Genomic DNA, 26,054 nt, shown 5'->3' with positions numbered 1-26,054 from the left:
AAAGCTCTCTCCAGGTTCCGGGATTTTTAAGGGCTCCGTGGCGTTTGATCATGCGGAACCCCAGTTGGAAACCCATGTGTTAGACTGTCCTAATTTATTCGAGTGTTTTTTCATAAGTGATATATATTAATGATATCTTTTGTAAATTTAAAAATTCTGCATGTATACTATAATGATTTTTTTTTTGCGGGAGCACTTCTGAGGAGTAAATTTGTAAGTCAGTGTTAATGGTTTATAGTTACAAAAATTTTCCACACTCTTTATAAAACTTAATAAAAACATGAAAATTGAATCATTAGTCGACATTTTCGCTTACTCTGTGAGAGTCTTTTAGTAAATGCTCCCACTGTACCAACGTCTCTTTCATTGATGTTATCTGTTTTTGGTAAGATGACCATTGCGCATTCAAAGCCAGCTTGCGCGATTCTACATCGTCTAGAATGCTTTGAACAGTGCTACATGGTTGAGCCATGTTCAGATGGGCATCATCGGCCTAATAAAATGAAAATAATTTATTTTGTATAGTAAAATATGTCTTTCATAAACAAATAAGTGTGTATAGGTTAAAGTTTTCTGAAAAGTTACAATAAGGAAAAAGTCTCTTTTCAGACAAAAACTTTCAGAAAAAGATTAATAAAGGGTATGGGAACACATTGATAATACTGCAAAAGTTGAGTTTTTGACAGAAAAAAAAAACGTTCATTTGAAGATTTAAATTGCAGCGATAAGATGACATTTTTTAAAAAAATTTAGAGCAAAACAAAGCACCCACACACACACACATTCAAAAATATTTATCCACAAACTTACTTTGTGGGCATCTTGTAAAAAGTTTCTACCGGAGTTTTGTAGTTGCAAAATTTCCTGTTGCATTGTGAGCAATTTTTCTTCGATATTACGAATGTTTGGTTGCGCACTTGATTCGCTTGCTTGTTTCAGGTCTGTTTCTACATCACTTAACGACTTTGTGACCTGTAATTTTTAAAGTTTTAGCAATCATCGAACAAACTTGAATGTTCACATCATTGAGCCGATGCATTTCAAGTTGATATTTATTGAAGTTTTGGAGTATCTCTTAATTTTAAACAGATAAATGAATCGTTAGTTTTAAGAAGGAAATAAGTAAAAAAAAATCAAGTTTTTGAGAAATCGAAAAAAAAGCAAAAAAACTATGACTGGTATATTAGCTTCTTATACCTTACGTTTTTTGAAGGTCCCTAGACCTGTCCCTAGGGACTGGTTTTTGTTTTCTTTCTTACTACTCACTCACGTGTAAAGTGAAGCTTGGAGATACTTTTTCATAGTACAAAAAGTAATTTTGCCATTTTTTTGGGAGTTTTATTCCCCTCTTAAAATTGACGATTTAAATATAATCTATAAGATTATATTATTTATATATTATTTATATGATTTTATGATGAATGAAATTCATTATTTGTTAATGATATCTATACGCAGAGGACATTATTATTCCGCATAAATGGTTTTATTCTCAAAACCATAGAAATCTCACTTTCAAACTTCTTTACAGTTAAACATTTTCTTTTCGTTCTAAAAATTTCTTTGAAATTCCAATAGCTTTATAATCCCAATAAGAAATATGCAAGAAAATTTAAAATAAACAAGTTAAAGACGACGTAAAAGTTTTACCCTAGTGGCAAGCTTGAGGAAAGTCATGTAAGACTGAGCGATGCTTATCCTTTTGTCAAGAGTTTTTTGGAACTGCCTCCATTTCTCTCTCAAATTTTCCGATTTTGCAAGAACTTCTTGAGCATCAGCTCCGCCAACTGTGATTAAGGAAGGTACAGTGCTGAGTAGAGCATCTACTTCTATCTCCTTGACCTGAACAAACAATTAAAAATTAATACATGTAATATCACAAAATAAAGCAGATATGATATGTAATAATCATGATGACTAGAAAAAACGAATAAAAAAATAATTTAAAAACTTCAATCGTAACTTAAGAATATCAATTATTCTCAATTTTTCAGCAATTTAGAAATCTGGAATAGTCATATAGAACTATCTTCATCAATAATCATAACAAGATATTGATTGTGAATAAATATTTCACAAAAATATTTTTCAGACATGTTTGCTGTTCAATGAACATAAAAAAGTCTGTTTTATTTTTAATATAAAATATTTTTAAGAGTTATGAACAATATAAAGAGTTCAGTGATATGTTAAGCAGCTAAAGGAGAAAATCATAGTAAAAATATTTTAATTCCAAATAAATAGGAAATATTCACTCTAGCGTCATTCTGCAGGGACTCATGTTGATCTACGAAATTCTTTGCAGTGAATTGCGTGGTTCCCATTTCTTTATTTTGCTGCAAAAGTCTGTTGCCAGTGTTTGTCAACCATAAAAGAAGCTGAAAACGAATAATGAAATACTTGGTATTCGTAATATGGTGCAGTTTTACTTGATAAAAATAATAATAAATAGCTAATTATAATTTAGTAATATCCCTCAATTTTAAAAAAGGTTGACATGACCAAAATAAATGCATATACAGAAACATTCAGAAACGTATGAATGGTTTGATAAAATAAATAAAAGAGTTACTAAAATAAATACAGGTCAGAGGCATTGACCTCTATTCCCAAACTATTCAATAATAAAATAGTACATATTTTATAAGCTGGTACAGTATAATGATGAACAATGTTCTGAAAAAATAGAGTGAAGAAAATGCTGATATATATATAATAACAAAATAAATATGTGATAAATGTTAATGAATTTGTAATTACAGTAGACTAGCAGAAGGTTTATAAAAACTCAAATCATTCTTTTTTGCCTGACCAGATATTATAGTTAAATCATGATATAATGTGGTTCGATTAATACCTGCTCATAATTATTGTTGAAAGTTCTGAAGGCTTTTACAAGTTCAGCGTTTTCAGTTTTCTGTGCATTACATACATCAAGGAGATACTTCTTCCTCTTTTCCAATTCTGCAACCTGAAGATTAAAAATATTATGACAATTACATGATTTAGCATATGCACGATAACTATTTCAGGTGGACAGTTTTATCTTTATCAAGAAGAACTCCATGTTTAGCCTCATAACTTTACTCGGTAATTTAAATTGTTGTAATTCTTTGTAGGGATCATATGATACAGATTCTTAGACACTTCCAATGAGTTTGAAAGGCGCTTAATGTAAAATATGTTTATGTGATGTATCTTAAGTATAAGAAATAAACTAAGATGTTTCTAATGAACATTACATTTCATTAACATTTGGAAATAATAAAATAACACATAAGCATTTGGAATTAGTTATCTTTTTCCTTTTCTCGGGAAGTGGTTGGGGGAGGGGGTCAATCAAATAGATTTAGTTCCAAATAGTTCCGAATGTAGTTCAGTTTTCTTTTTTAGCTTTATCGGAAATCGCCCAACTATTGTCTTTTATTGATGAGATCTGAATTTAATTAATCGTTTACTAAGTAAATTACGTACGCACAATAATTTAGCCATAGTCTTGAAGAGTATTTTAATTAGCGTCATTTTATCACACTGTATCACGAAAATTACTTCAATTTTAATTTACAAGAAATTAGAAAAAATCCACCAAGGGGTCGAGTGACCCTTTCTAGGGAAATACAGCTGTGAGTATGGTCATAGGCTCATATACAGCATAAAACTGAAATAGAATGATGAAAAGAAAATAATTTAATTATTTAATTCGGGGGAAAATATGGAAAGAATTCCCTTTTCAGAATGAAGTAGAAAAAGCAGTTAAAATACCAAATAAATAACATATATTTTTCTTTATATTTTATATGACCTATTACCCTTGGTTACAACTTAATTACTGTGTATACTTTTGTATAAGTTAACCCCACCTGTCCAACTTCTAGACCACTGTTGAAGTGATATGTCTCCTCAAAAGTACCCCATATATGAGTCTCAACCCCCCAAGAAAATGTGGGAAATTTTTTTGAACAAAAAACTCGGTTATACATGAGTATACAGGGTAAGTTCTAATGCGGCCTTTATCTAATCAACCGTCTGTCATATAGGTATGGTTCCAATTACAAAAATGCTCAAAATTTGTTCAAAATCGCTCTTTATCAGTTCCGAGAGTGACAATACAATGTGACATAAAATAAAAAAAATCTGAATTTTCATACTGTCCCTCTGTCCTCTAACTTCCAATTAGAAAGTTGTAGCCATGTTTCTCCTGAGGCCAACAAAAATATTCCATTTTTCTAATTGCAATATGCAATATTCACTGAGATATTTGAATACAAAAGTTAGATTAAAAAAGGGAAAGAACAATGTAACTCAGGGAAAGGTGCGTTGTGCGTTAGTTTATGCTGTTCTTTCTTCTTTTCTCAGATTTTTGAATTTAAATATCTCAGCGAATATTTGCACTTGGACACATATAACTCTTTTTGTTGATCTTAGGAGAGACAAGGCAACAACAGCTTTCTAATTGGCAGTTAGAAGATAGGGTTACCGAATAAAGATTTAGACATTTTTTTTTATTTTATGACACACTGTATTTTCACTCCTGTAACTGGTACGAGGTGATTTCGGAACACATTTCATTGCGCCTTTTCCAAATTAAAGTTAATTAAAGGTCGAGTTAGGACTTGCAGGCCACCCTGTATACGGGGGGATTTCTAGAGCAAAAAAGATTTGATTTTAGCTGTCTGAAATAAGCTAAAGAATTACTTTGTGTGCGACCCCTTGAATACCAGATTCTCCACTGTCGACCCTACTTATTAAGTTGCGGCCTTCAGAAATGACAGGATTCGTAATTTCTTCAATTGCAGTAAGTAGATGGCTCTGCTGAGTAGCAGTCGGTGCGATTTCGCTCGTTGTCAGTTGAACTTCTATTTGGTCAAGTTTATTTAGAGCCTTGAAAATAATAATAATAATTGTTGCTTTAATGAAGTATAAATGGGGAAAAAAAGAGCATTGAAATCGAAATATCAAGAAATTTCTGTCACAATTACCTTTTGAGCGGAGTTGAAAAAAATCACAGACATAGAAAGAAGTGAATTTCTATTCTCAAGTAGAGTTAACAGCTCTGAACATTCGGATAGAACTTCATACGACTTGACTTTCAGCTCCTCCCCTGCGAAATTACCGGAATATGCGAGGTGCTCAGCTGTTTTGACTAGCTTTAAGGCATGATCTTGCTGATCCTATTTAATTTGAATAAAACGAGTGTGAAAAAAATAATTAACAATTTATATTAAATAAAAACCAGACACAATCGAAGCCGTTTATGTCAATTACGATTGGATAAACAAAATTTAAATTTTTCACAAACAGCTACTGTTTATACTCTAGCAAAGCGGATGCACAACCTCCGGCCGAACGAAAGGGTTCCGAAAGATAAGTATCAATAGGTGTGTGATACATATCTAAGCTGACAATATTTTCTGAATAAAAATACGGGACATCGGTAATTACCGTCGAAAAAAAGGTTGTTAAAGGTAAGCAAAGCTGCCATTTTTTTCACTCGAAACTAGCAAATGGAAGGAAACGAAACGCTACCGCGACAGCAGTGGTTAGAAATGATTCCCGGAAAAAAAAAGTTCAGTTTGACAAATAGTATGGTATGTAATTATTTATAATTAACATATGTTTATGGTTATACGTTTATATTAACCATGGTAATGTAATGTACATAAAAATGACTCATCCTTTATTTCAGAAAATATAAAAATTCAAGTTCGCATCCATTGTTCACGAAAAACACAAGATTTTTATTCAAAAAACTGTCGGGACGGCAAAAATTACGTAATGTCCGTAAAAATAAAAACACGGGTCACACTTTATACACAGAGTGCCTCCATAAATTTGTAAATGGTTCGAATAGCTTGAAAATTCATAAAAATTCAAGGAATTTGGATGGTTTGCGAAAAAGTTACTTCTCGCATGAAGGGGGGGGGGGGCTTTTTTTTGGTAAACGAAAGAATTCAGTTGAAATTTATGTTGATAGAGGGCGGTGCAAATCACTGGAAATATGGAAGTCCCATTCCTATAAAATTCAGGATGAATGATTAACAGCTCATATTACTGAATTTTCCTGTTACTCGCATTTCCGTAAGGTTTGTTATATCTCGATTGTGACGTTGATGGATTTAGCTCTGTTGGTGTTGTTTTTTTACTTCAGCCACGAATCACCGGCTGGAGCTTTACGAATGTTTCGTACGCGGAGGATATTGGAAAAAAGTTCGGGAAAAGAATTTTCCGTGATTTGTGTTCGTGCAGTGTCGAACAAGAAACGAACAAATTTTTTCCCCCTCTATCAAAAAAAATCCCCTTTCGCGTGAGAATAACTTTTTCTCAAACCGCATTCAAATATGCCCATTCCTTCAATATTTATGAATTTTTAAACTTTTAAACTATTCACAAATTTATGGGACACCCTTTATGCCAGGTTCTACACAGCGAGCAGTAGCAATGTCACGTATCTGGCCCGCGGACTTCTCAGATTGCACAACCTTGATCTATCATAATGCACTAATGCACAAATTATTTTAAGGTTGCGTGGCAATAACTATTCCTACAATTAATCATACTCTATGCACTCTCTCTTGATGAAAAAAAAAATGACTATCCCCTCTCTCTCAGACTGACACACACACACACAAATTTAAAAAATCGAGATAAAACCTTAGCATCTTTTTCCATCTTATGGTGTTCATGTTGCAATATTTCAGCACTAGCAGAGGAATCCCCAAGGTTTTTCTGTCTAGAATATTCAGCGCCTTTTGTACTCAACCAGTCTTGGATCTAAAATTTCGAGAGAAAAAAGATTGTGAAACAAACACAAACGCACAATGTACATAAAATATTTCATACTTTACCCACAGTTTCATATAATACAGTCGACGCTCGTTATAACCGCCTTTCCATTATAACGACCACTGTTACGACAGGTCCAGAATTTTTCCCTATTTTTCTGCCATTGTTTTTTATCCAATATAACGACCGGTAAATATCGTTAATTTCATTACAACGACCGATCTCAGCTCAGCCTCCCGGTTTTTTTTTGGTTTTTTTTTTGCAAAGATATGGACAAAATCTGTCTTTGAGTGTGCTTGACGTTGACCTGTGATGCTTGGACTAGAACAGATAAAGTCTGTTCATTGTCATTTCTACGGAAAAATATTTTCCAGGATGCTTATGAGTATAGCAGAAACTGGCGCCGCTATTGTGGATTGCGTGAAGCCTACATAAAAATCTTGGAAGTGGGCAACAGAAAAAAAAAGGCATCTTTTTTCTACAAATGGTCTAATACCGCAAAAGTGATCAAGCCTTGAAAATAATAAAGCACGATAGTTTTCCTTGAACATTGCATAGACAATAACTGAAAGTTGTTTTGAACTTATAAAAGACTGATACGAAGATAGGTAAGATACGATGCAAAAAAATAGGTACCGTACCTATGTAAGGCTTCTAATAAGACATGTTGTTCAGTATCTCTCTCTTCTTGGTTGATTTGCAGACATTTCTTCTTTTTTGACAAAGAAGTATTAATGTAAACTAAGAATAAATAAAGCGCATTTTTGTACCGATGTGCCAGAGCATTTATTATTCAAAACCAGTGGGTTCTATAACTTCAAGCATGGTTTACAGTATTTTAAAATAGAAATATTTGATGTGGGACTATCGTGTGAAGACAATGATGTGTTCGCTGAAATATTTAAATTCAGAAATTGTAGAAAAGTTGTTAAGAAAAACAATACAAACGAGGGGGATAAACATTTTCCGTTAGTTTATGCTGTTTTTCCAAACTTTTTCCCTCAGTTTTCTTAATTCAAATGTTTCAGTGAACATTGCACTTCGAAACGAGGAATTTGGAGAGTGCAACTGTTAGCTGTACACCCTGTATATAAGCTACCAATGGCATAAAACATGAATTAGATTGGTATAAAAATAGTTAGTAAATCACAAAAGGCGTAAAACTAGACTGATTTGCGGCTGCACTTTCAGCCAGTATATTTTGTATTGCAAATCTGCTAATGACAATCTTTTAAATTGACACTAAATCGTAGATGGTATTCTACAAGTATTTTTCTTCTGTTAATCAATAATTGAAATTAAAAACCATTTTCATAAATAGAAGGCAGAGCCACCAATTTGCTGCTCGCAGAAATGTTAAAGGGGGATTGGGGACCAAGATCATAATAAACAAAAGAGATATTGAATAGATGCGATTACCTGTAAAATAGCTTGTTTGAAATTCTGATTTGTATAACATTTAGCTTTTCTTTTGTTGGACTGATTTGCGACGGTATTTTTCAGCCGGCATATTATACTATAACTATTATAATAAAAATACAATCGGTATATTATGTATTAATTACACCAGTTCATTTAAGGAAATTATCAGTGAGTTCCCTCAAGGCTTTGTACTCGACCTCCATTGTATTTATATAATCTGTGTAAATGATATTCAATATTTGCAATCAACTTAATAAACTACGCCGATGATATAGAAATAGTTATATCAGATCAATACCAATCTATTTTTAAAAATGAAGCTGAATGTGGTATCTCGATGGTTTCAAATTAGTTGAAATGCTTACCCTTAATCTTAAAAAAAAAGAAACTGAAATTTTTATATTTATTTTCAATTATGCACTAATAAAAAAATAGAGCTTATCCACAATTCGATATCATATAAAAGGTTACTTGAGAATGTTTCAATTGTGAACAGGTATCAGAAACCGGTGAATTTTAATATGTGGGTATTATTTCCAATAAAAACATAAAATGGAAATCCCATGCAGTGGCAATAAGTAATAAATTGAAATTTATCAATATTAGAATCCACACATTAAAAAATATCATCTCCCAATTTCTTTCCTCGAATAATATATTTTGCTTGGGTTCTGAAAGTTATACAATATGCTATTAATGCTTGGAGTGGGTAGTATGACTCTAATATCAATGGTCAGAAATGCTCTGTAAAAAGTAATTAATAATGTATCCCAAATATCTTTTTTCTATGATTCAGGACTGCAAGAATGATTATAGACTGAATACTTAAAAAATTCACCTTTACAAAATGTTATTATTTATTCAGAAAAAAACCCTGTCTGGTTCAAATTAAAACAAACAGTCAGACAAACAAGAGAAAAGGGAATTAAATATGATGTTGTAAAACCGAATGAAACCGTAATACAGAAACAATTTTTATACATTGCACCAAAAGAACGATTACTAATTAATTACACCAACCTGATCTGTTGACTAACACACAGAAACCAATGTGTGTGTGAGTTAATTATATTTCGTGATTATAACTTGATCAAATGTCAATTTTAAAACTGGTCTGTTGCCAAGTAAATATATACAAACCCTGGACGGATCGTGTGCTCCGTCGGGTGTAATAATTAGAATGTAATGTGTGCTTTGTATCTGTTGTTAAAATGAGTTTGTGTTAAATTAATTTCAAATTTAATGCAAGAATTGAAATATTTGTTGCAACCTCAGCGGCACTAAATTTCTGGTCGCGAGTTGTTAATGGTGCTCCCTGGGGTAGGATGTAAAGTTAAAAAAAAATTTTCCGGAGAGAATAATTGCGTCTTTCGGGAAATCCCGTATGGTGAACCACATTCGCCAGGCCGTGCAAACTATTCTCATACCTATCTCTTTGTCACACTAACTCTGCTAAATACACGCAAAGGAATACGCTTATATAGGCTTGTGATATGAAGAAATTGTGTTCTTTTTCTACAAGTCATGCTTTTTGAATTTTATTTAAATTTTTTTCCCCCAAGAAAATATTGCGTGTGCTCACGACTTTTCTTTTTTCACTATTTTAAAGAAATCGATATTTCATTTCGACGCTTTATGAAATTCCATTCATTCTTTCTTTCAAAAAGTCATTGAGGTCAGTAAAAATCACGAGACAGGATGTTTAACAACACATTGAGCTCCTAAAAACTTTGGCTGTGGAACAAAAATTGCAACAGGTCATTATATCGCGTGCAAAGAGGAAAATGACACAGAAAAGACAATAGTATCTTCTTATCCCCCTTCCTTTTTTTTTTTTTGCAACAACCCTTTTCAAAATTAGATTAGGCATGATGGGGAAAAGAATTTATTTACCTCTGAAAGTTCTACTAGGAATTGGCACCTTTTCAAGCACTGTTCCAATTTTAGCTTTCTCTGTGTCCAAAGAGCTTCCAGATGCCTCCACTGGTCGTGAAGAGCCTCCATATGTCTCTCTACAAAAGCACTTGTCTGACGAGCAGCATGTTGCATGTGGAATGGACGTGAATCACCCATACTGTGGGTGGCTACTTCACATAACTTCTCCAAGAGGTACTGTCCTTCCTTCAGCATGTGCATCGAACACGACAGAGCGACTGAAAATTAACATAGAATGCCATTTTCATTTAACAAGTGAATACAAGAAATATTAATTTATTCTTCAATAACTTTAGATCAAAGATCAAAATCGCAAGCAAAAATACAGGGTGTCCCATAAATTCGTATATAGTTCAAAAATTTATAAAAATTGAAGGAACTGGTATGTTTGAATTCGTTTGCGAAAAAGTTATTCTCATGAAGGAAGATGGATTTTTTTGGAACAGAAAAAAATAGTTAAAATTTTTGTCTATAGAAGACGCTGCACCAGAACAAATCACCGGATATATTCAAATCAGAGTCTTATTCAAATGCATGGTGCATGATGAACAACCTATTTCTGAATTTTCTTGCCACTGGCACTTGCACAAGGTTTTCATTGTGATGTTGACATTCGTGAATAAAGCGCCATTAGTGCAGCTGTTTTGTCTCAGCCTCGAATCAAACGAACGTTTCGGACACAGAAGATATTGAAGGAAGGTTGAAGTACAACCACTCCTGCCGAACCGGTATACAACGTTCTCTACCGACAAAAATTTAACGAATTTTTTTCCTATACCAAAAAAAGAGAGATCCCTCTCCATTAGAATATTTTTTTCCCTAATCGCGTTCAGAAAGGTACATGCGCAGTCAAGTTCTGCAGTCGAATCCCGTTTTAACGAATACCGTTATAGCGAAAATCTCGTTTTAACGAACACGTTTCTAATTCCCCCAGATAAGTTTGCATAGGGACAATGCAAAGACTTGGAATTCCTTTATAACGAAATTTCGTTATAACGAAGTGATTTCTCGAGTCGCTTGGAGTTCGTTATAACGGGATTCGACTGCAGTAGTAGTAGTAGTAGTTGGTTTATTCGGATAAGTGGCACCACTGAATAAAATCACTAAGGAAATGATATTCACTATTACATGTAAGCTTTTATAACGGCATCTTATCACTTATCTGGAGGGATTCGTTTTCTGGTTAAAAAAATACGTCTAGAATTTAAAAACAATTGGACGTTGTTTTCCGTAGTACTAACGGTAAAGAATTAGTTATTGGACAATCATAAGAATGTACACCCCGTATAAATAGAGCTTTAGTACAGAAATGAAAGAAACGTTGGTCACCCTTTCTTTCTTCTTGATGCCTCTGAAGCATAGCACTGCATATATCAGCACTCTCAGGTAAATAGGTATCCATCACATTTTTCTGGATCCTATCCAATGCATCGGAGAACTGAAAATATATGAAAGCATTGATATTTTGAGTATTTGTGGGGATCAAATTTTGATCTGGAAAGATTAAAATATGTAACATGCAATTTTTCTTTAGAAGAATTATCGTAAAACTAGAAATGTGTGTATTTTTATTTTTTAAATAAGCAAATTAGGAAAAACCTGCTGGATAGATGCCCATAGTTTTTAAAATCGAAGATTTTGTGCACGATATTGATATATACAGGGCGTCCTGTAATTGCTGATGCGGCATCAATCGTCCGTCGTAGAGGTATAGTTTCAGTTTCAAAAATGCTCAACTGGTGTTCAAAAATCACCCTGTACCAGTTTTCACAGTGCAAATACAGTGTGTAACAAAGTAAAAGAAATCTAAATTTTTACACGGTCCTCTTGTCCTCTAACTTCTAATTAGAAATAAATTAAAAATTCCATGTTTCTAAGTGTAATATTTGATAGATATTACACTTATAAGATATTTTTGAATTCAAGAATCGGTGAAAAGTTATGAAAGAACAGCAGAAACTAATATATTTCTCTCATTTTTGTGTTGTCCTTTTCCCAGATATTTGAATTCCAATATCTTAGCGAATATTGCACTTAGAAACATGGAATTTTTTGGGTTGGTCTCAGGAGAGACTGGGCAACAACTTCCTGTTTGCAAGTTAGAGGACAAAGAGACCGTATAAAAATTTAGATTGTTTTTATTTTGTTACACACTGTATTTTCACTGTCAAAACTGGTACGGGGAAATTTTTGAACGTCTTTTGAGCATTTTTTAAATTGAAACTATACCTCTACGACGGACGGTTGATGAGATAAAGGCCGCATTAGCACTTACAGGACACCTTGTAAACAGGGGCAAGAGAAAGCCCTTCTATCGGCCCTGGGGTAAGATCACGCGCTGCGGACGAAGTAAATTAACGCTATTGCGGTAGTAAGCACGTGTAGCAGTTTGTTTGAGTATAGTGATGACTGACTACCCCCCCCCCCCAGCGCATGCGTTTTGCGACGCTGCTTACGCCAGATATGGTAAGCGAACCCACGAACGCATTCAGCGATCAACCGACATCCACCTTTCGTCTCCTCTGGACTCAGAGCCTGCATGCGTTTTTCGGGATTTTCACAAATCAAAGTGGTTTGCGACACCATGTTCCATTGCAATTTTTGTTCCCCTTGATGCCCACTAACAACCCTCTGGGTTTGTAGGTCCTTAACAGACCTTGTATAACAAAACAGGTTAGGGCGCGGTAGCCCAGGTCGATAAGATACTCGCCTAAAGCACCAAAGGATGTTTAGAAGTGTCGCGAGTTCAATACCCGGTTCGCCCTTGTCAGAAAAATTTTCTGGCACACGGCGTATACAACAAAAAAAAAAAAACGGCGATGTGACCGCAGCAAGAAATTGCTACAGCAGGGAGTTCCCCATCGAGGGGTTAGCGCACCAAACTCTCGATGAGTATAAAAAACAAGCCTGTCGTTCGGAATCGGCATTAAATTGTAGGTGCCGGTCTAAAATTAGCCCTTGTGTGCAGAAAATGACCGTGATGCGACAAAAATGATCAAGTAATCTAACAAAACAGGTTATCCAACCAGCCAATAAGGGAAAAAAAAGGAAAATTTGCATATTCGTGTTTTTTATGGCATGCGGGGACGACATGATCTCTCAATGTTGATGAGCACATAGGTTGGTTTTAAGATTCAAATTAAACATTTTGAAAAATATTAAACTTGAAATTTTGACGCGTAGAAAAGGAAAAAAAAAAAATGGCTGCGAACGTTAACCAGACGTGATCGCTGTCCGCCAACGCCCCAGGTGGGCAGTTATGATTTTCTTTCTGCGGGGGGGACATTCAAAGCCATGGTACAAGAAACGTGTGTCGCCTACGGAGTGGACCTCGTAACAAAAATCACTGTCATCGTCGCGATCAACAGCGATCCATATACATGACAATGATGACGCATCGATATTGCCAAACATTTTCGTTGGCACCCAAAGTTTTAGGAATATCAGAAACAGCAATGGTAGTTGTTACCATGAGGACAATCGTGTCAAAATCAAATCCCCATTCCTCCATCTGCAGTAGTAGCCTCCTGTCTAACAAATAAAATATCCAGTGACATTTGGACGAAAATGCATCGAAATATCAGTGTTTAAAAGCAAGAGATTTTTGCCACTTCTCACAGAAGAACTGAAATTTCTCGATACTTGCTATTTTATCCCGTAAAAAAGTAGCAAAATTTTAGAATCAACCGTGAAATTTTTATTCATTTCGGGTACTGTTCGTGAGACATCTTGCATAATGCTTACATCTTTACTCCTGGCGAAAAAATTGACGGCTTGTTCTAAGATCTGTCGCCTTTGCTCTAGTTGGGCATTCAGATCTTTCCAGGCAAGTCCCAGATTTTCGGCCATTGCCGTGTATACTTCTCCTCTGGGCTTCTGAGTTGCTATAAGCTCGTCAGCTTGCCTAAGAAGCTCTTCAACGGGGCTTTGTTTTGTCTGAAAATAAATAATGCACGATCAAGCCATATCATTTAATTACATAATATTCAAAGGACTTCTCGGATATTTTTACGGACAGGATTGCATTTTGTAAAGTATGAAAAGAATAAAACAGAATTAAAGTCGAATCCCGTTATAACGAACTCCAAGAGACCGGAGAAATCACTTCGTTATAACGTAATTTCGTCATAAAGTAATTCAACGTTTTTACATTGTTCATATGTAAACTTATCTAGGGGAATTAGAAACTTGTACGAGATTTTCGTTATAACGGTATTCGACTGTATATATTCAGAATTCAATTTTAACACCTAATAAAAGTGTCGAACAACTGAAGGTGATTCTTTTTCCTTTTCAAATATAAAGTTCGCGTCGTTTTATAATTGCTTTACCAACGAATACTATCTGTTTAAAGGTTTTTAACAGCTGGCTGATGCGAAGATATATTTTAGAAAGAGAGAAAATTCAACTGCCCCTGCGTGGAATCGAACCTACGCTCTAGACCACTAGACTACAGGAGCAACGAATATCTCAATCTTTCTTTGGAGCTCGTCAGCAATTGTGAGCTTTGGCCTGAGGTCCGACCGTCCATGTACGGTTCCGTTCAGTGCACACGAGCTCCAAGGGAAGATTGAGATATTCGTTACCTCTGTAGCCTAGTGGTCTAGGGCAGTGTTTCTTAACCTTTTTCAGCTCATGGCCCCCCCTATGGATCACATTTTTCTCTCGTGGCTCCCCTGTCCTATCCAGGGCCCCCCCTACTCTCATCCAAGAGTGAGATACTTTCTATTTTTTTATCATGAATAAAATTTTAATAAATAAGATCAATCTCTGGAATCCTGGCTAGGCACGGATTCAAATGGTGGATTATCATCTCTCCCAGGAGTCAAATTATAATGCGAAAAACGGTCTGCGTAAAATACGGGACGATCCAACGAACATGCACGATAAATCGACCCTCTCAACACATCAACCGTTGCTCTGGCGGCCCTCCATACTTAGCTGGAAGCAACAGCTTACATATGAAAATCATACCACTATATCCCATATATAGTGCAGTCCCCCTCCCTCCATTATAAACATGAACACCCGGGTCATGCCCCACATAGACCCAAGGGTTAAGATGCTCCTGGTTGTATGGACGGATCTGATGAATTCTGAAAGTAGTACTATTTTTCCAACCATGTTTCACTTTTAAAGCTTTTCTCTTCACAGCTCTCTATGACTCCCTTCACCACCTGTCGTGGAACACCTTTCTTTGTGATTTTCTCCCGTGGCCCCCCTAGAATATCCTAGGACCGCAAGGGGGCCATATGGCCCCAGGTTGAGAACCACTGGTCTAGGGTGTTCACCCGGAAAGTGAACGGACGTGGTTTCGATTCCCGGCAGGGGCAGTTGAGTTTTGTCTCTTTCCAAAAATATATCTTCGCATCAGCCAGCTGTTAACAACCTTTGTATGGATAGCGGAGAGTAACTTCATCCTCGGATACTATCTGTTACGAGTGGATTTGATAATCCATGCGTAATATCCCTTCTCAGTGAGTCCCTACATTATAAAATAATACTACTGGCCAAATTTCATGTTTATAGCTTCAGCGGTTTTGGCTCAGAGATGGTAAATCAGTCAGGATATGGTATTTTATATGTATAGATAATATCATAAGTTTTGATGTAATTACATCAATTGCCTATACATCATCACGATCCTTTTTATAAATTTTATTACTGCTTTTTAATCTACGAAGTAGGCCGAGCTCAAGATGGAACTTCATGAAGTTCCGAAACTCATCTGATTATACAAGGGTGTTAATTATATAAGGCGTCTTGTAAGTCGTAATTCGTCCTTTATCTCATCCACCGTTCGTCTTAGAGGAATGATTCCAGTTTGGAAACTGCTCAAAATATGTGTTCAAAAAACGCAGTGTGTCACAGAATAAAAAAAATCTAAATTTTTATATGGTCTCCCCCGTCCTCTAACTTCAGGTTGAAAAGTTGTTGCTCTGTCTCTTCTGAGTTCAACAAAAAAAAAACCCTCACGTCTCTAAGTACAATATATTCACTGAGATGTTTCACTTCCAAAACAGAGAAAAAAAAGGGGGAAAGGACAACATACGCTTCTTTCCCTCAATTATGATGTTCTTTACCAATTTTTCTCCGATTTTGAATTCAAATATTTCAGCGAATAATGTACTTAGAAACGTGAAATTTGTTTTGTTGGCCTCGTGAGAGACAGGGCTACAACTTTCCAACCTGAAGTTATAGGACACGTGTACCGTTTAGAAATTTCGATTTTTTTTTTAAATATTTTGCGATACTACACACTGTGATTTCACTCTCAAAACTAGTACAGGGTGATTTCTGAACACATTTTGAACATTTTTTACAACAGAACCATACCTCTACGACGAACGGTTAACGATGAGATAAAGGTCGAACTATATGAGTTACAGGACACCCTGTGTTATCACTAATGCATATTTTGGGCACAACGAAAAATTCCATTAACTTAAAAAACACATTCGTATAAATTTCAATGTAGAAATTTAATAATGTCAAACACAACAATAAAATTTATTCGTCTTCAACAAATTTTCTATTTCATTAATTTTTTTGATAGAACGAATAAATTCGTTGTGTGGAAATTCAACGGGAAGAGAAATCACAAATGCACATTATAATTGACAATGAAAATTATTTCAACCTGAAGTTTCTGCAGCACTTTCTCGTGTTGTTCGTTCAGTTCGATTGCTTCGCTTACATTTGAACCAATATCTGTCATGGAAGGTTGCATTTCTTGAATTTTCAGTTGAATCCATTCTTTGCTCTGCAAGTTTCAAAAACACAGCTTAAAATACATGGTTTCAATTTATAATTTTCATGCACCCGACATCATCAAATTTACAATTTACAGAATGGCATTTATCGGGAAAGCAATCAGTCTCTTCTTTTCTTCAAAGAAATCAAAACTACATTAAAACTCTGGTCTATGACGTTTCGTATATAACGTCGATACGCGGCAGTCCTGCACGGAGCAGAGGTTTCTAACGTTCCCTCGGAACCCTTGATGGTTACGAGACTGTCGTGCGGAATCCAAGACAATATGGATATTTCTACAATATAGATATTTTGATTGCACTCTCATTAAAAAATGATACAGCTTTTGGTACTACGCAAGCTCAAAAAAGCATACAAGTGACAACGAATGGAGTGGGATTCGACTATGATATCGCATAGAACTAAATATGTGACGAGTTTAAAAATGTTTTGAAGTATATGTCGAGTGAAATATAATAAAATGTACAGTGATACCTCGGCTAACGGACACCTCGGCTTAAGAATTCTTCTGCTAGCGAAGATATTTTTTCGTGACTTTTCTGCCTCGGCTAACAAATACGGGGATGCACGTGCTAACATCAGAAAGCTGCATCGTGAGCTGAATTTTAGCACCAATCATGAACAGAGTTACTCTCACTCGAGTGCGAATTAAGTCATGTCCAACCCGTAACATTTTTCCAGATGCACCTAAACTTCGCTTTTTGAAATTTTTTGAATCATTTCGTGTAAAAATGAAACATTCAGCTCATAGAAATGCATTGAAAAAAAAGGAGTCTGACTCTTATCATAAAACTGAACAGTTTGAATATTCCAGTAGCTTATATTTTCCATCTGCATGTATCAGACACAGAAATGAGCAGACCAAATCCCTTTAGTTGGTGTTGGTTGTGTACATTAGTGTAAAATAAAAAGATCTTCAGCATCTCTCGTCTTCACTAGATTGGCATGTATCCAATTTTGAAGCTGTTAATTTTAGCCTTCAATCAGTTTTTGTATTTTTTTATAGCATTCCTTGGTGTTTTAAAAAAATTATCGCGTTAAATGTGGGTCAGTTCCTGAAACGAATCAAACGATTTTCCATACAAACCTATTAGAAATCATTTTTCGGTTAACAAACATGATTCCGGAACGAATCATCTTCGTTAGCCGAAATATCAGTGATTTTCAAAATCTCCTCACAAAATATCGTTTTAGACAATATCGTGGTAAATGATATCGTTGTATCGAGCGGAGTTTAACTATAGGCGATTCTAAACAAGATTTACAAAAGAATCATTGTAGAGGGATTTATCGTTATATCGGGTGTGATTGGAGCGAAGTTCACTGTATTATAAATTTCATCTTCGTCATCGTAACATGCCAGAAATAAGTAATACAATATTATTTAGCTTCATCATTAGCGCATAATTCACTGTCATGATATTCCCAAATAACTTATGGACAGATTTTTTCACGTTCCGTTCACCATTTTGAGTTATCTAACTTTTAATGACAGACACATTTAGAAAGAAAGAAAAAATTGGACAGCGTTTCGAAAGCGTTCTGCTCGAGCATTTAATGGCTAGTTTGCATGGTTATTTTCACGCTCCATAAGTGTGCAAACAGTTCTGTACGAGCAATGGTTCGGAGAAGCGAAAGTTATTTATAGGGAGGTCAAAGACGAACGATGGGTGCTCCGGAAACTGTCTGCGATGATGTCAGCTAGAAATAAAAAAATATTTCTGCACTCTCTTCGAAAGCCCACACGAAATAACAAATGAGCGAAAGCTTCTTTTAACAGAGAACATCGCTCCATGTGCCAGAAGGGTTTTCTGATCGAAACTTCCTGAAGATATTACCAACAGCCGAATTTATTAGATGAACGTTGCGTGTATATTTAGCATTTACGGTGAACACACAAGACACATATACATAGTTTGTATCCACACTGTTCATATTTTCTGCAACTTTGATACTTGAATAATCAACGAGAAAATCAACTTGATGTCTTTGAGCGAAGGATCAGAACTGAACTGAAAAATTCAAGACGAGCAAAAATGAATGTCAATCAAGTGTCATTTGATGTTTTTCGAGATATGTTTCACGGGTCAATTCGTAATAACTGTAGCATTTGACTGTTTTCTGATACGTTATTTCACTGCTGAGCCCATGAATTAAAAACCATATGCACTATAGTCAATACGCAAGCATTGAATATTCATATTAAAAATGTGTATTTCAAATTCAAACAAACGTTATTAGTAACGTTTTTCATAATCACATATAAATTCAGAAAATACGATGCACAAGGTGTTTCAAAATTCGCGCACATCATAGTTCATGAATGTTTTTTTTTTCAAATGAATATAAACTAATTAACAGAAAATAACAGATTATACTTATAAATTGATACATTTCCTTCAGTAAAAGTATGGAAAATCTTTTACAATAAGGTTGAATTACAATAAATGTTGAAAATGTTGGCCTTTTCACAGACTATTTTTTTTACCAGATTGCTTGAGACCAAGATCTGCGAGAATTGTCTGATATTGCATTAATGATGCTCATCAATCGTACGTGGATCATTGCAGTGCGCCATACTTTTGAGATAGCCTGAAATTTTGGTATTTGCCCACTACGATGCGTCATATTCATGAATATCCCTGACATCATAAAAATAATAATTATTATTATTATGATTGGTGCGCTATATCACGACGTCGGATTATGGGGTCTTCTTTATTTTTGATTCCACTGTTGGTGCCAAAGTCTACACAGACATTACTACTGAATTCATATCACCGATGAACAGCGATGAATGGTACTCCTGATTTCAACATGGTAGCGAACACGCGTCAAAATAAAGTTTTAATGTTTTAACTGATGTTTTTTTTTTGTCGATCGTGCCATTACGCGCGGACTTGGGTTGCCTCTTTCACCGGACTTGTAACCCCATGAATTTTTTTTCGGGGCTACCTTAAAAGTGGGGCATTATGCAATAACACTGTGAAAAAAGGCCAACATTTCCAACATTTATTGTAAATTCTAAGTTTTCGTAAACTTTTATTAAAAACAATGTTTCAATTCATCATAATCTGTTACTTTAAGATTAGTCATATTCATTAAAAACACACACACACATTTATAAACTGTGATGTGCGTGAATTTTGAAAACCTTGTATATAACTGGCACTGTATGCCCTCTGGAAAGTTTTTTTCAAAATGTCCCTGTTCTTTTATCAACGTTTATCATGTCCCAGTCTTATTTGCTATATTTTCCCTAACGAACTGGAGCCGCCCACCGATAGAAAAATGGTAAATTATTGTTAAAAAAATGATAAATTATGATGTTAAATCTTATATGTATATATATTTGTTATATTCATCATCACCGCCAGATGGCACTTATATCATCCCACCACCACCACCGGGGGAGAAAGAAAGTTTTTATTTTATTTAGTTCGGTTTCTATACGCCCATGAATAAAGGGTCTAAGTTGGATAGCTAGCGTTATTCAGTAATGTTGTCTTTTCGATTTGTAATTTTCATATGATAAAATTTTAATTATAAAATAAAAATGTATGAATTGAAGGCTTAAACTGAATTTTAACGAACAAAAATAAATGAATAAACCCATATCAAGCCAACATTCAAGTACAGGAGCAATGTTAATTTTTTTCCTTTGAAACGCTTGCCTTCAAGAGATAAATTAAATTTAAAAAAAAAAAAAAACGAACACATTCAGAAAACCGCACCTTATACAACAGTGGATTTTAAACAATATTTAAAAAAAGAAATGGTGTGACATTGACCAGAAGGAACCACCTCAGTTGACATCAGAAATGATGACTTACTTTCGTTGTGAAAGACAAGGCCCGAATAGTTTAGGGAATTTTGTGGGATTCGACCATGAACCACTTATCAACCGCATGGGGGAAAAAAACTAAGCTGTCAATCCGAAATAAAAAGTAAGAGAGTATATCCTCGTATCTTTCTCGAAATGTCACTTCAAAACAGCAAGACAACAACGGGTTTGACTTGGGTGGCACAAAAACTAGACTGATGCCTTTTTTATCCTCCACTGAAGATATAATTAAGATCTATTAAAGCGGTGTAATTTAGGTAAACGTATATTTTTTTCGGTTATTTCTTTAGGGATAGCGGAGCAGTTTTCATGATTGATATTAATTGCATTTTTAATTGGATTGCTGTATTTTTGAAATATATGGCATCCATATTTTTATGGGCATCTTTTTCTCAGCCACCTCGTTGGGCATTTTACCTGTTGTGGCGTTGTATTTGTATTTGTATAAGGTTTTCGTGGTCATCGTCAATTGAGAAAGAGTTCCTCGGAACACGGAACAGTCAATGTATCAATTCATTTTCGTCTCAACATTCCTTCCTACGCTAGTGGCTAGCATCGTCACAGTTACTATGGAAAGAATATCAGCTCGAAAAAAAAAAATTAATAATAATTGAGCCTATAAGGGTTGGCTGGCTTCACCAGGAGGTGTCGAAGTTCAAGTACTGAATACTGATATTTAAAATGATTCATTGCTAACTGCAAGGCTGACATTTTTCAGTAGCTGGATAATTTACTTTGCAACTATCACAGTGAGTACTTTATGATTTTCCAGCTTGTCAGACGTTGCTTCGCAACAAATACAAAGGCTACAACACGCAAATTGCCCATCGAAGTGGCTGAAAAAATTATGCCCACAAAAAAATATGGATATCAACCATAACCAAAATACAGCAACTCAATATAGAAGCATGTATCGCGAAAGAAAGAACTAATAATTAATACTATCAATATAATAAACTGCCCATAAAAAAGGTCATGTTCGTCTAATCTAAGTATGAATAGCTTCTCCATTTGTACCACTATATTTATCCCATTTCTTTTTTGAAAGCGTAAATTGTGTTAGAATTAACGATCCCCAGAGGTAAGCTATTCCATTTAATTACAACCCTATTAGAGAAGAGCTCCCTGCGACACCACAACCTGTAATTGTCCCTTACTAAACGATACTGGTATCTCCTTGTCGAAGCAGTTGATTGACGGGGTATCAATAACTCATGATCCATCCTATACATCCCTACGAAAGTTTCAAACACTTCGATCATATTCCCACGAAACCTGCGTTCCTCCAATGTAAATACAGGATGATTCAGAAAAGATGGGACAACTTTAAGAGGTTAAAGTACACATTAATACAAACAATTGTCATCAAAGAATCCATGGTCTAATATGAAATGCAAACGCGCTAGCATGTTTCGAAACGGCCGCTCCCCAAACGTTGAAACGGCATTCCTGTTGAAATTTATCGGGAGAAAAAGAACACCATGTGTGCAAATGTAACCTGGGGAAGAAGAACAAGCAAATCTGCGTCACAATGAATATAAGGCGCGGATGACAGTCCGTTGAAGCTATTCCAGTGTGCAACCGTTCTAACAGTTGTAACGTACGGGATAATGGCGCACTATAGTAATACTGAAAAAGCAGACATGCAGGAATGAAATGCATGTTTGCGTAATGAATGCGTGAATGAAATGCTTGTTTGCCTTTTCAGTATTACTATAGCGAGTCGTTATCCCGTACGTTACAACTGTTAGAACGGTTGCACACTGGAATAGCTTCAACGGAATGTCATCCGCGCCTTATATTCATTGTGACGCAGATTTGCATACGGTTTCGTCTTCTTCCCCAGCTTACATTTACATGCATGTTGTTCTTTCTCTCCCGATAAATTTCAACAGGAATGTCGTTTTAACGTTTGCGCAGGGGCCGTTTCGAAACGCACTAACGCGTTTGCATTTCATTTCAGACCCATTCATTCTTTGATGACAATCGTTTGTAATGGTGTGTAGTATCACCTCTTAAAGTTTTCCCCATCTTTTCTGAATCACCCCGTATATTCACAAGAAATCTAGTTTTTCTTCATAACTTATGCCTCTGATGTACCAACAAGAACTGGCTCTTCTCTGCTTCCCCTTAACCAAGTGGAAAAGTGGAAGAATGACTTCAGGCGAACTCGAAGAGACCTCTTAAGAACGAAACCGAGCATCCTATTCGATTTTTTGACGACCCATTCAAAAAAACCTAAGCCGCTCATCGATGAGAATTCCCAAATCGGTGACCCTATTTGCATCCGGGATAGCGCCACCATTCAACTCCTAAGTAGAACGTGAATTGTTTCAACCAAAATGAGCCATTAATTAGGTAAGGGAGCCGCGGATGACAAAAGTTGGAAAACCACCGGCTTAGTGGATATTTTCACTTATAAAAGAACCACTTCGAAGCGTAAACAGGCACACAGAACAATACCTCAGCTCGTCGCGACACCCCTGAAAAAGGTTGGCGACGCCCCTAGGAGCCGCGACGATAAACTCGAATTTAAAAATAGATTAATTGTCTTCGAGGTTAAACCAATCGAAGAAAAGAAAGACAAATATAAAACTGGCTTTCTAACAATAATAGATGTTTGATCATGATTACGGGGTTTACTGTCTCGAGTCATTTCCCATAGACCCAGCAGCTTAAATTCATGTCTCGCACGATATACACTGTAATCTCACGAAGAGGAAAATGCATTTACTCAATTCAAGATCACCATCGCGGAGACTCAACAGTCGCAATTATCTCATGAACGAAAAGAGATAAGAAAAAAGTAATATTACGTTCTCCGATGATGATGATGATGAGAGAAAAAAGGCCTAGAATTATCCTTTTAAAGGCACACGCCGATGAGTTTTTATCTTCTCCCCTTGTTCATTCGTTAGCTCTGTATGTTATTGGGGTCGTCTAGGTTCGAGCCCTTGGCCGGAAAAGCAGGTCGAATTACGTCTGACGTTGCCAAAGACGTACGCATACGAAAACCCCAGGGTCGAATGCAGGCCGTACGAAAGAGAGAGAGAAAAACTCGTTATCTAGAGATAATTAAGCATCTATGGTTTCTATTTAATAGTTCGCACCTCATTCAAATTATTTCTTTATTTACATTTATTTCGAGCTCAAAGTTATTACGAGATTATAATGAGATCTTTTACTTCTTTCCAGTGTGGAGGTTATTAATATTTCTCGAGACGAGCTTAAACAGAATAATGTCTGATGAAAGAAATACCGTCATTTTTTCATTAATCTACTTCTTATATAAATGAATAGGGTTTATAAGTTTCCCACCACGTATTTATAATTATTTATTTTTGAAAAAGGATATGAACAAAGCTAATATCTATATATAGTATGATAATAATTCGCAAATATTTTCATGGTAATAAATCTTTGAATACAACAAAAGTCCGTTGTAATGACAGTACACCAACCACGAGGAATATCGTCATTAAAATAGATTTTTCGTTATAAGCGAATTTTAATTTTTTTTTTGCTCTTCCAGGTTATTAAATCGTAGAAAATTACCCTTATACCTGCATTAACCCTTAGCGGCAATTATAAATCACTAAAAATTTCCCTTCAAAACACCATATCTTTTTTTTAATGAAGTAGGTCTTTTTTCCGATTTTCAGCAGCTGCAAACTGAGGGAGTATAGGGAAAAGTTTTCTATTGAGAAATCAACTTTACAAAATATCTGGGCTTGTAAATGCTGAAATAAGAGGCTTTTATGGAGGCGAGATATCTCGTTACTGCCTCTTAAAGAGTTAAACGTCTTATAACGGCGTTCGTTTCGTTTTAAAATTGATGAATGAACGCCGTTGGTTCTCTGAGGCATTTCTGCATAGAATTTCGTATTATAAAAGCGATTTAGTCGATTAACTGAGCAATTGAAATTCTCAATTATTATATCGCTGCTCACTTCCATGGCTTCGTGGATTGTTTTAACATTTTTCTGCTTAGTCGGAAAGTTTATTTTAACCCGAATTTGTTCGGCCGTTTGGAAACGACTTCAAGCTGTAGGTTCAGGGCGCACTGGGGGTCTCAGTCGCTGGGAGAGACCAAAGTCGAAGGATATCATCACATAACGCAGAAGTTCACAATCAACCATGCATTGAAAATGCATGGGCAAGGTATGCGGTATTTCTGCCACACTTGTGCGTGTATACGTTTAGTGACTATATGACCCATATTATACGGGATATTCCCGTAATTATTCCCATGCCAACTTTTTTCATAAAGTGTCCCATTTTTTACTCTATTTTCAAAGAGGCTTAGTTAAATTTTTGAAACCAAATATTATAATTATTTAAATAATGATAATTTGGCTGTAATTGACAACTTAACTTGCCATTGACAATTGTTTGGCTGTAACCGACAAGTTTTTGGTTGTGATTGTCAACTAATCTTACCCTTGACAATTTTTCGGCTGTGATTGGCTACTTTACTCGCCTCTGAGAAGTATTTCATCTGCAAATGGCAACTTTACTTGTCTTTGGCAGTTTTTTTTGTTATCGATTTTGCTTTCTTTGACAAATTTTTTTGGAGATATCCCGTATTTTTATGACAGAAATATGGTCAGCCGAAGTATTTATCGTGTTGCGTGTGTTGATAAATTTCTACCGTAACAACTTTCGCGAGCCACATGGAAATCCTTTGCGTGCCGGAGTTTGTGCACCCCTGACATAACCCACGTGTATAGTGAAGAAGCCCAAAAATAGGGAGGGGTGGGGGTTGGGTGTAGAAACGACTTTTCTGTGTCCATTCTATGTTTGAAGTACCTCAGAGTAATTTTTACGGGGAGCATGTGTCATAATAAGAGTCATCTCATGTTCAATTATTGAAGAGAAAAAATTAAAAACTGGCTTTTTTTTTCTCAGAATTTTTTTGCCGTTATAGCGGATGCTTCCTGATTTTCAACTCGCTATAACAGAATATTTTTTGTATTTTTGGTAATCTGAAAATTACTTTACGATGATTTCCCCAGTATAAGATTTGACATTTGAATGCATCGTGCCTTTCCCCGGGGGTTGAAAATTTTCAGAAATCCCATCTTAGTGAAGATGGGATTTATGTGTTTGACAATCACTTGAAAATTACTCGTTCTAGCGAGATTCTCGTTATAATGGACTTTTACTGTATTTCGATTTTAGGAAAAATCAACATCACGACAATGAATTTTGAGCATCAAGAGTTATATTGATGCTTATCCCATAATATCTCATCCTTAATGTAATTAAAGTTATTTTAAAATTTTTAATTTGCTAT

At 35.4% G+C, this 26,054-nt stretch overlaps 1 protein-coding gene across 6 annotated transcripts in view; it reads right to left on the bottom strand.

Moving 5' to 3' along the window:
- The window catches only part of LOC149076942 (uncharacterized), a 341,983-nt gene that overhangs the window by 269,296 nt on the left and 46,633 nt on the right, over positions 1–26,054 (bottom strand). For all 6 annotated transcript variants that reach the window (XM_089244666.1, XM_089244668.1, XM_089244665.1 and 3 more), the window contains 12 exons: positions 16,781–16,903; positions 13,885–14,076; positions 11,470–11,578; positions 10,099–10,358; positions 6,652–6,771; positions 4,980–5,171; positions 4,696–4,881; positions 2,858–2,971; positions 2,256–2,378; positions 1,651–1,842; positions 811–972; positions 317–493 (listed from right to left, as the gene is read on the bottom strand). In XM_089244666.1, the coding sequence (XP_089100792.1) occupies positions 317–493; positions 811–972; positions 1,651–1,842; positions 2,256–2,378; positions 2,858–2,971; positions 4,696–4,881; positions 4,980–5,171; positions 6,652–6,771; positions 10,099–10,358; positions 11,470–11,578; positions 13,885–14,076; positions 16,781–16,903 (1,950 nt within the window). The remainder of the gene's footprint in view (positions 1–316; positions 494–810; positions 973–1,650; positions 1,843–2,255; positions 2,379–2,857; positions 2,972–4,695; positions 4,882–4,979; positions 5,172–6,651; positions 6,772–10,098; positions 10,359–11,469; positions 11,579–13,884; positions 14,077–16,780; positions 16,904–26,054) is intronic.

Source organism: Pholcus phalangioides, unplaced genomic scaffold (genome assembly GCF_987345545.1).
Source record: "Pholcus phalangioides strain wild (caught in Gottingen) unplaced genomic scaffold, Ppha-v1.0 ptg000015l_1, whole genome shotgun sequence".
Taxonomy (NCBI): domain Eukaryota; kingdom Metazoa; phylum Arthropoda; class Arachnida; order Araneae; family Pholcidae; genus Pholcus; species Pholcus phalangioides.
The sequence above is the reverse complement of the archived record's forward strand: the minus strand, read 5'-3'. Positions and strand labels throughout refer to the sequence as shown.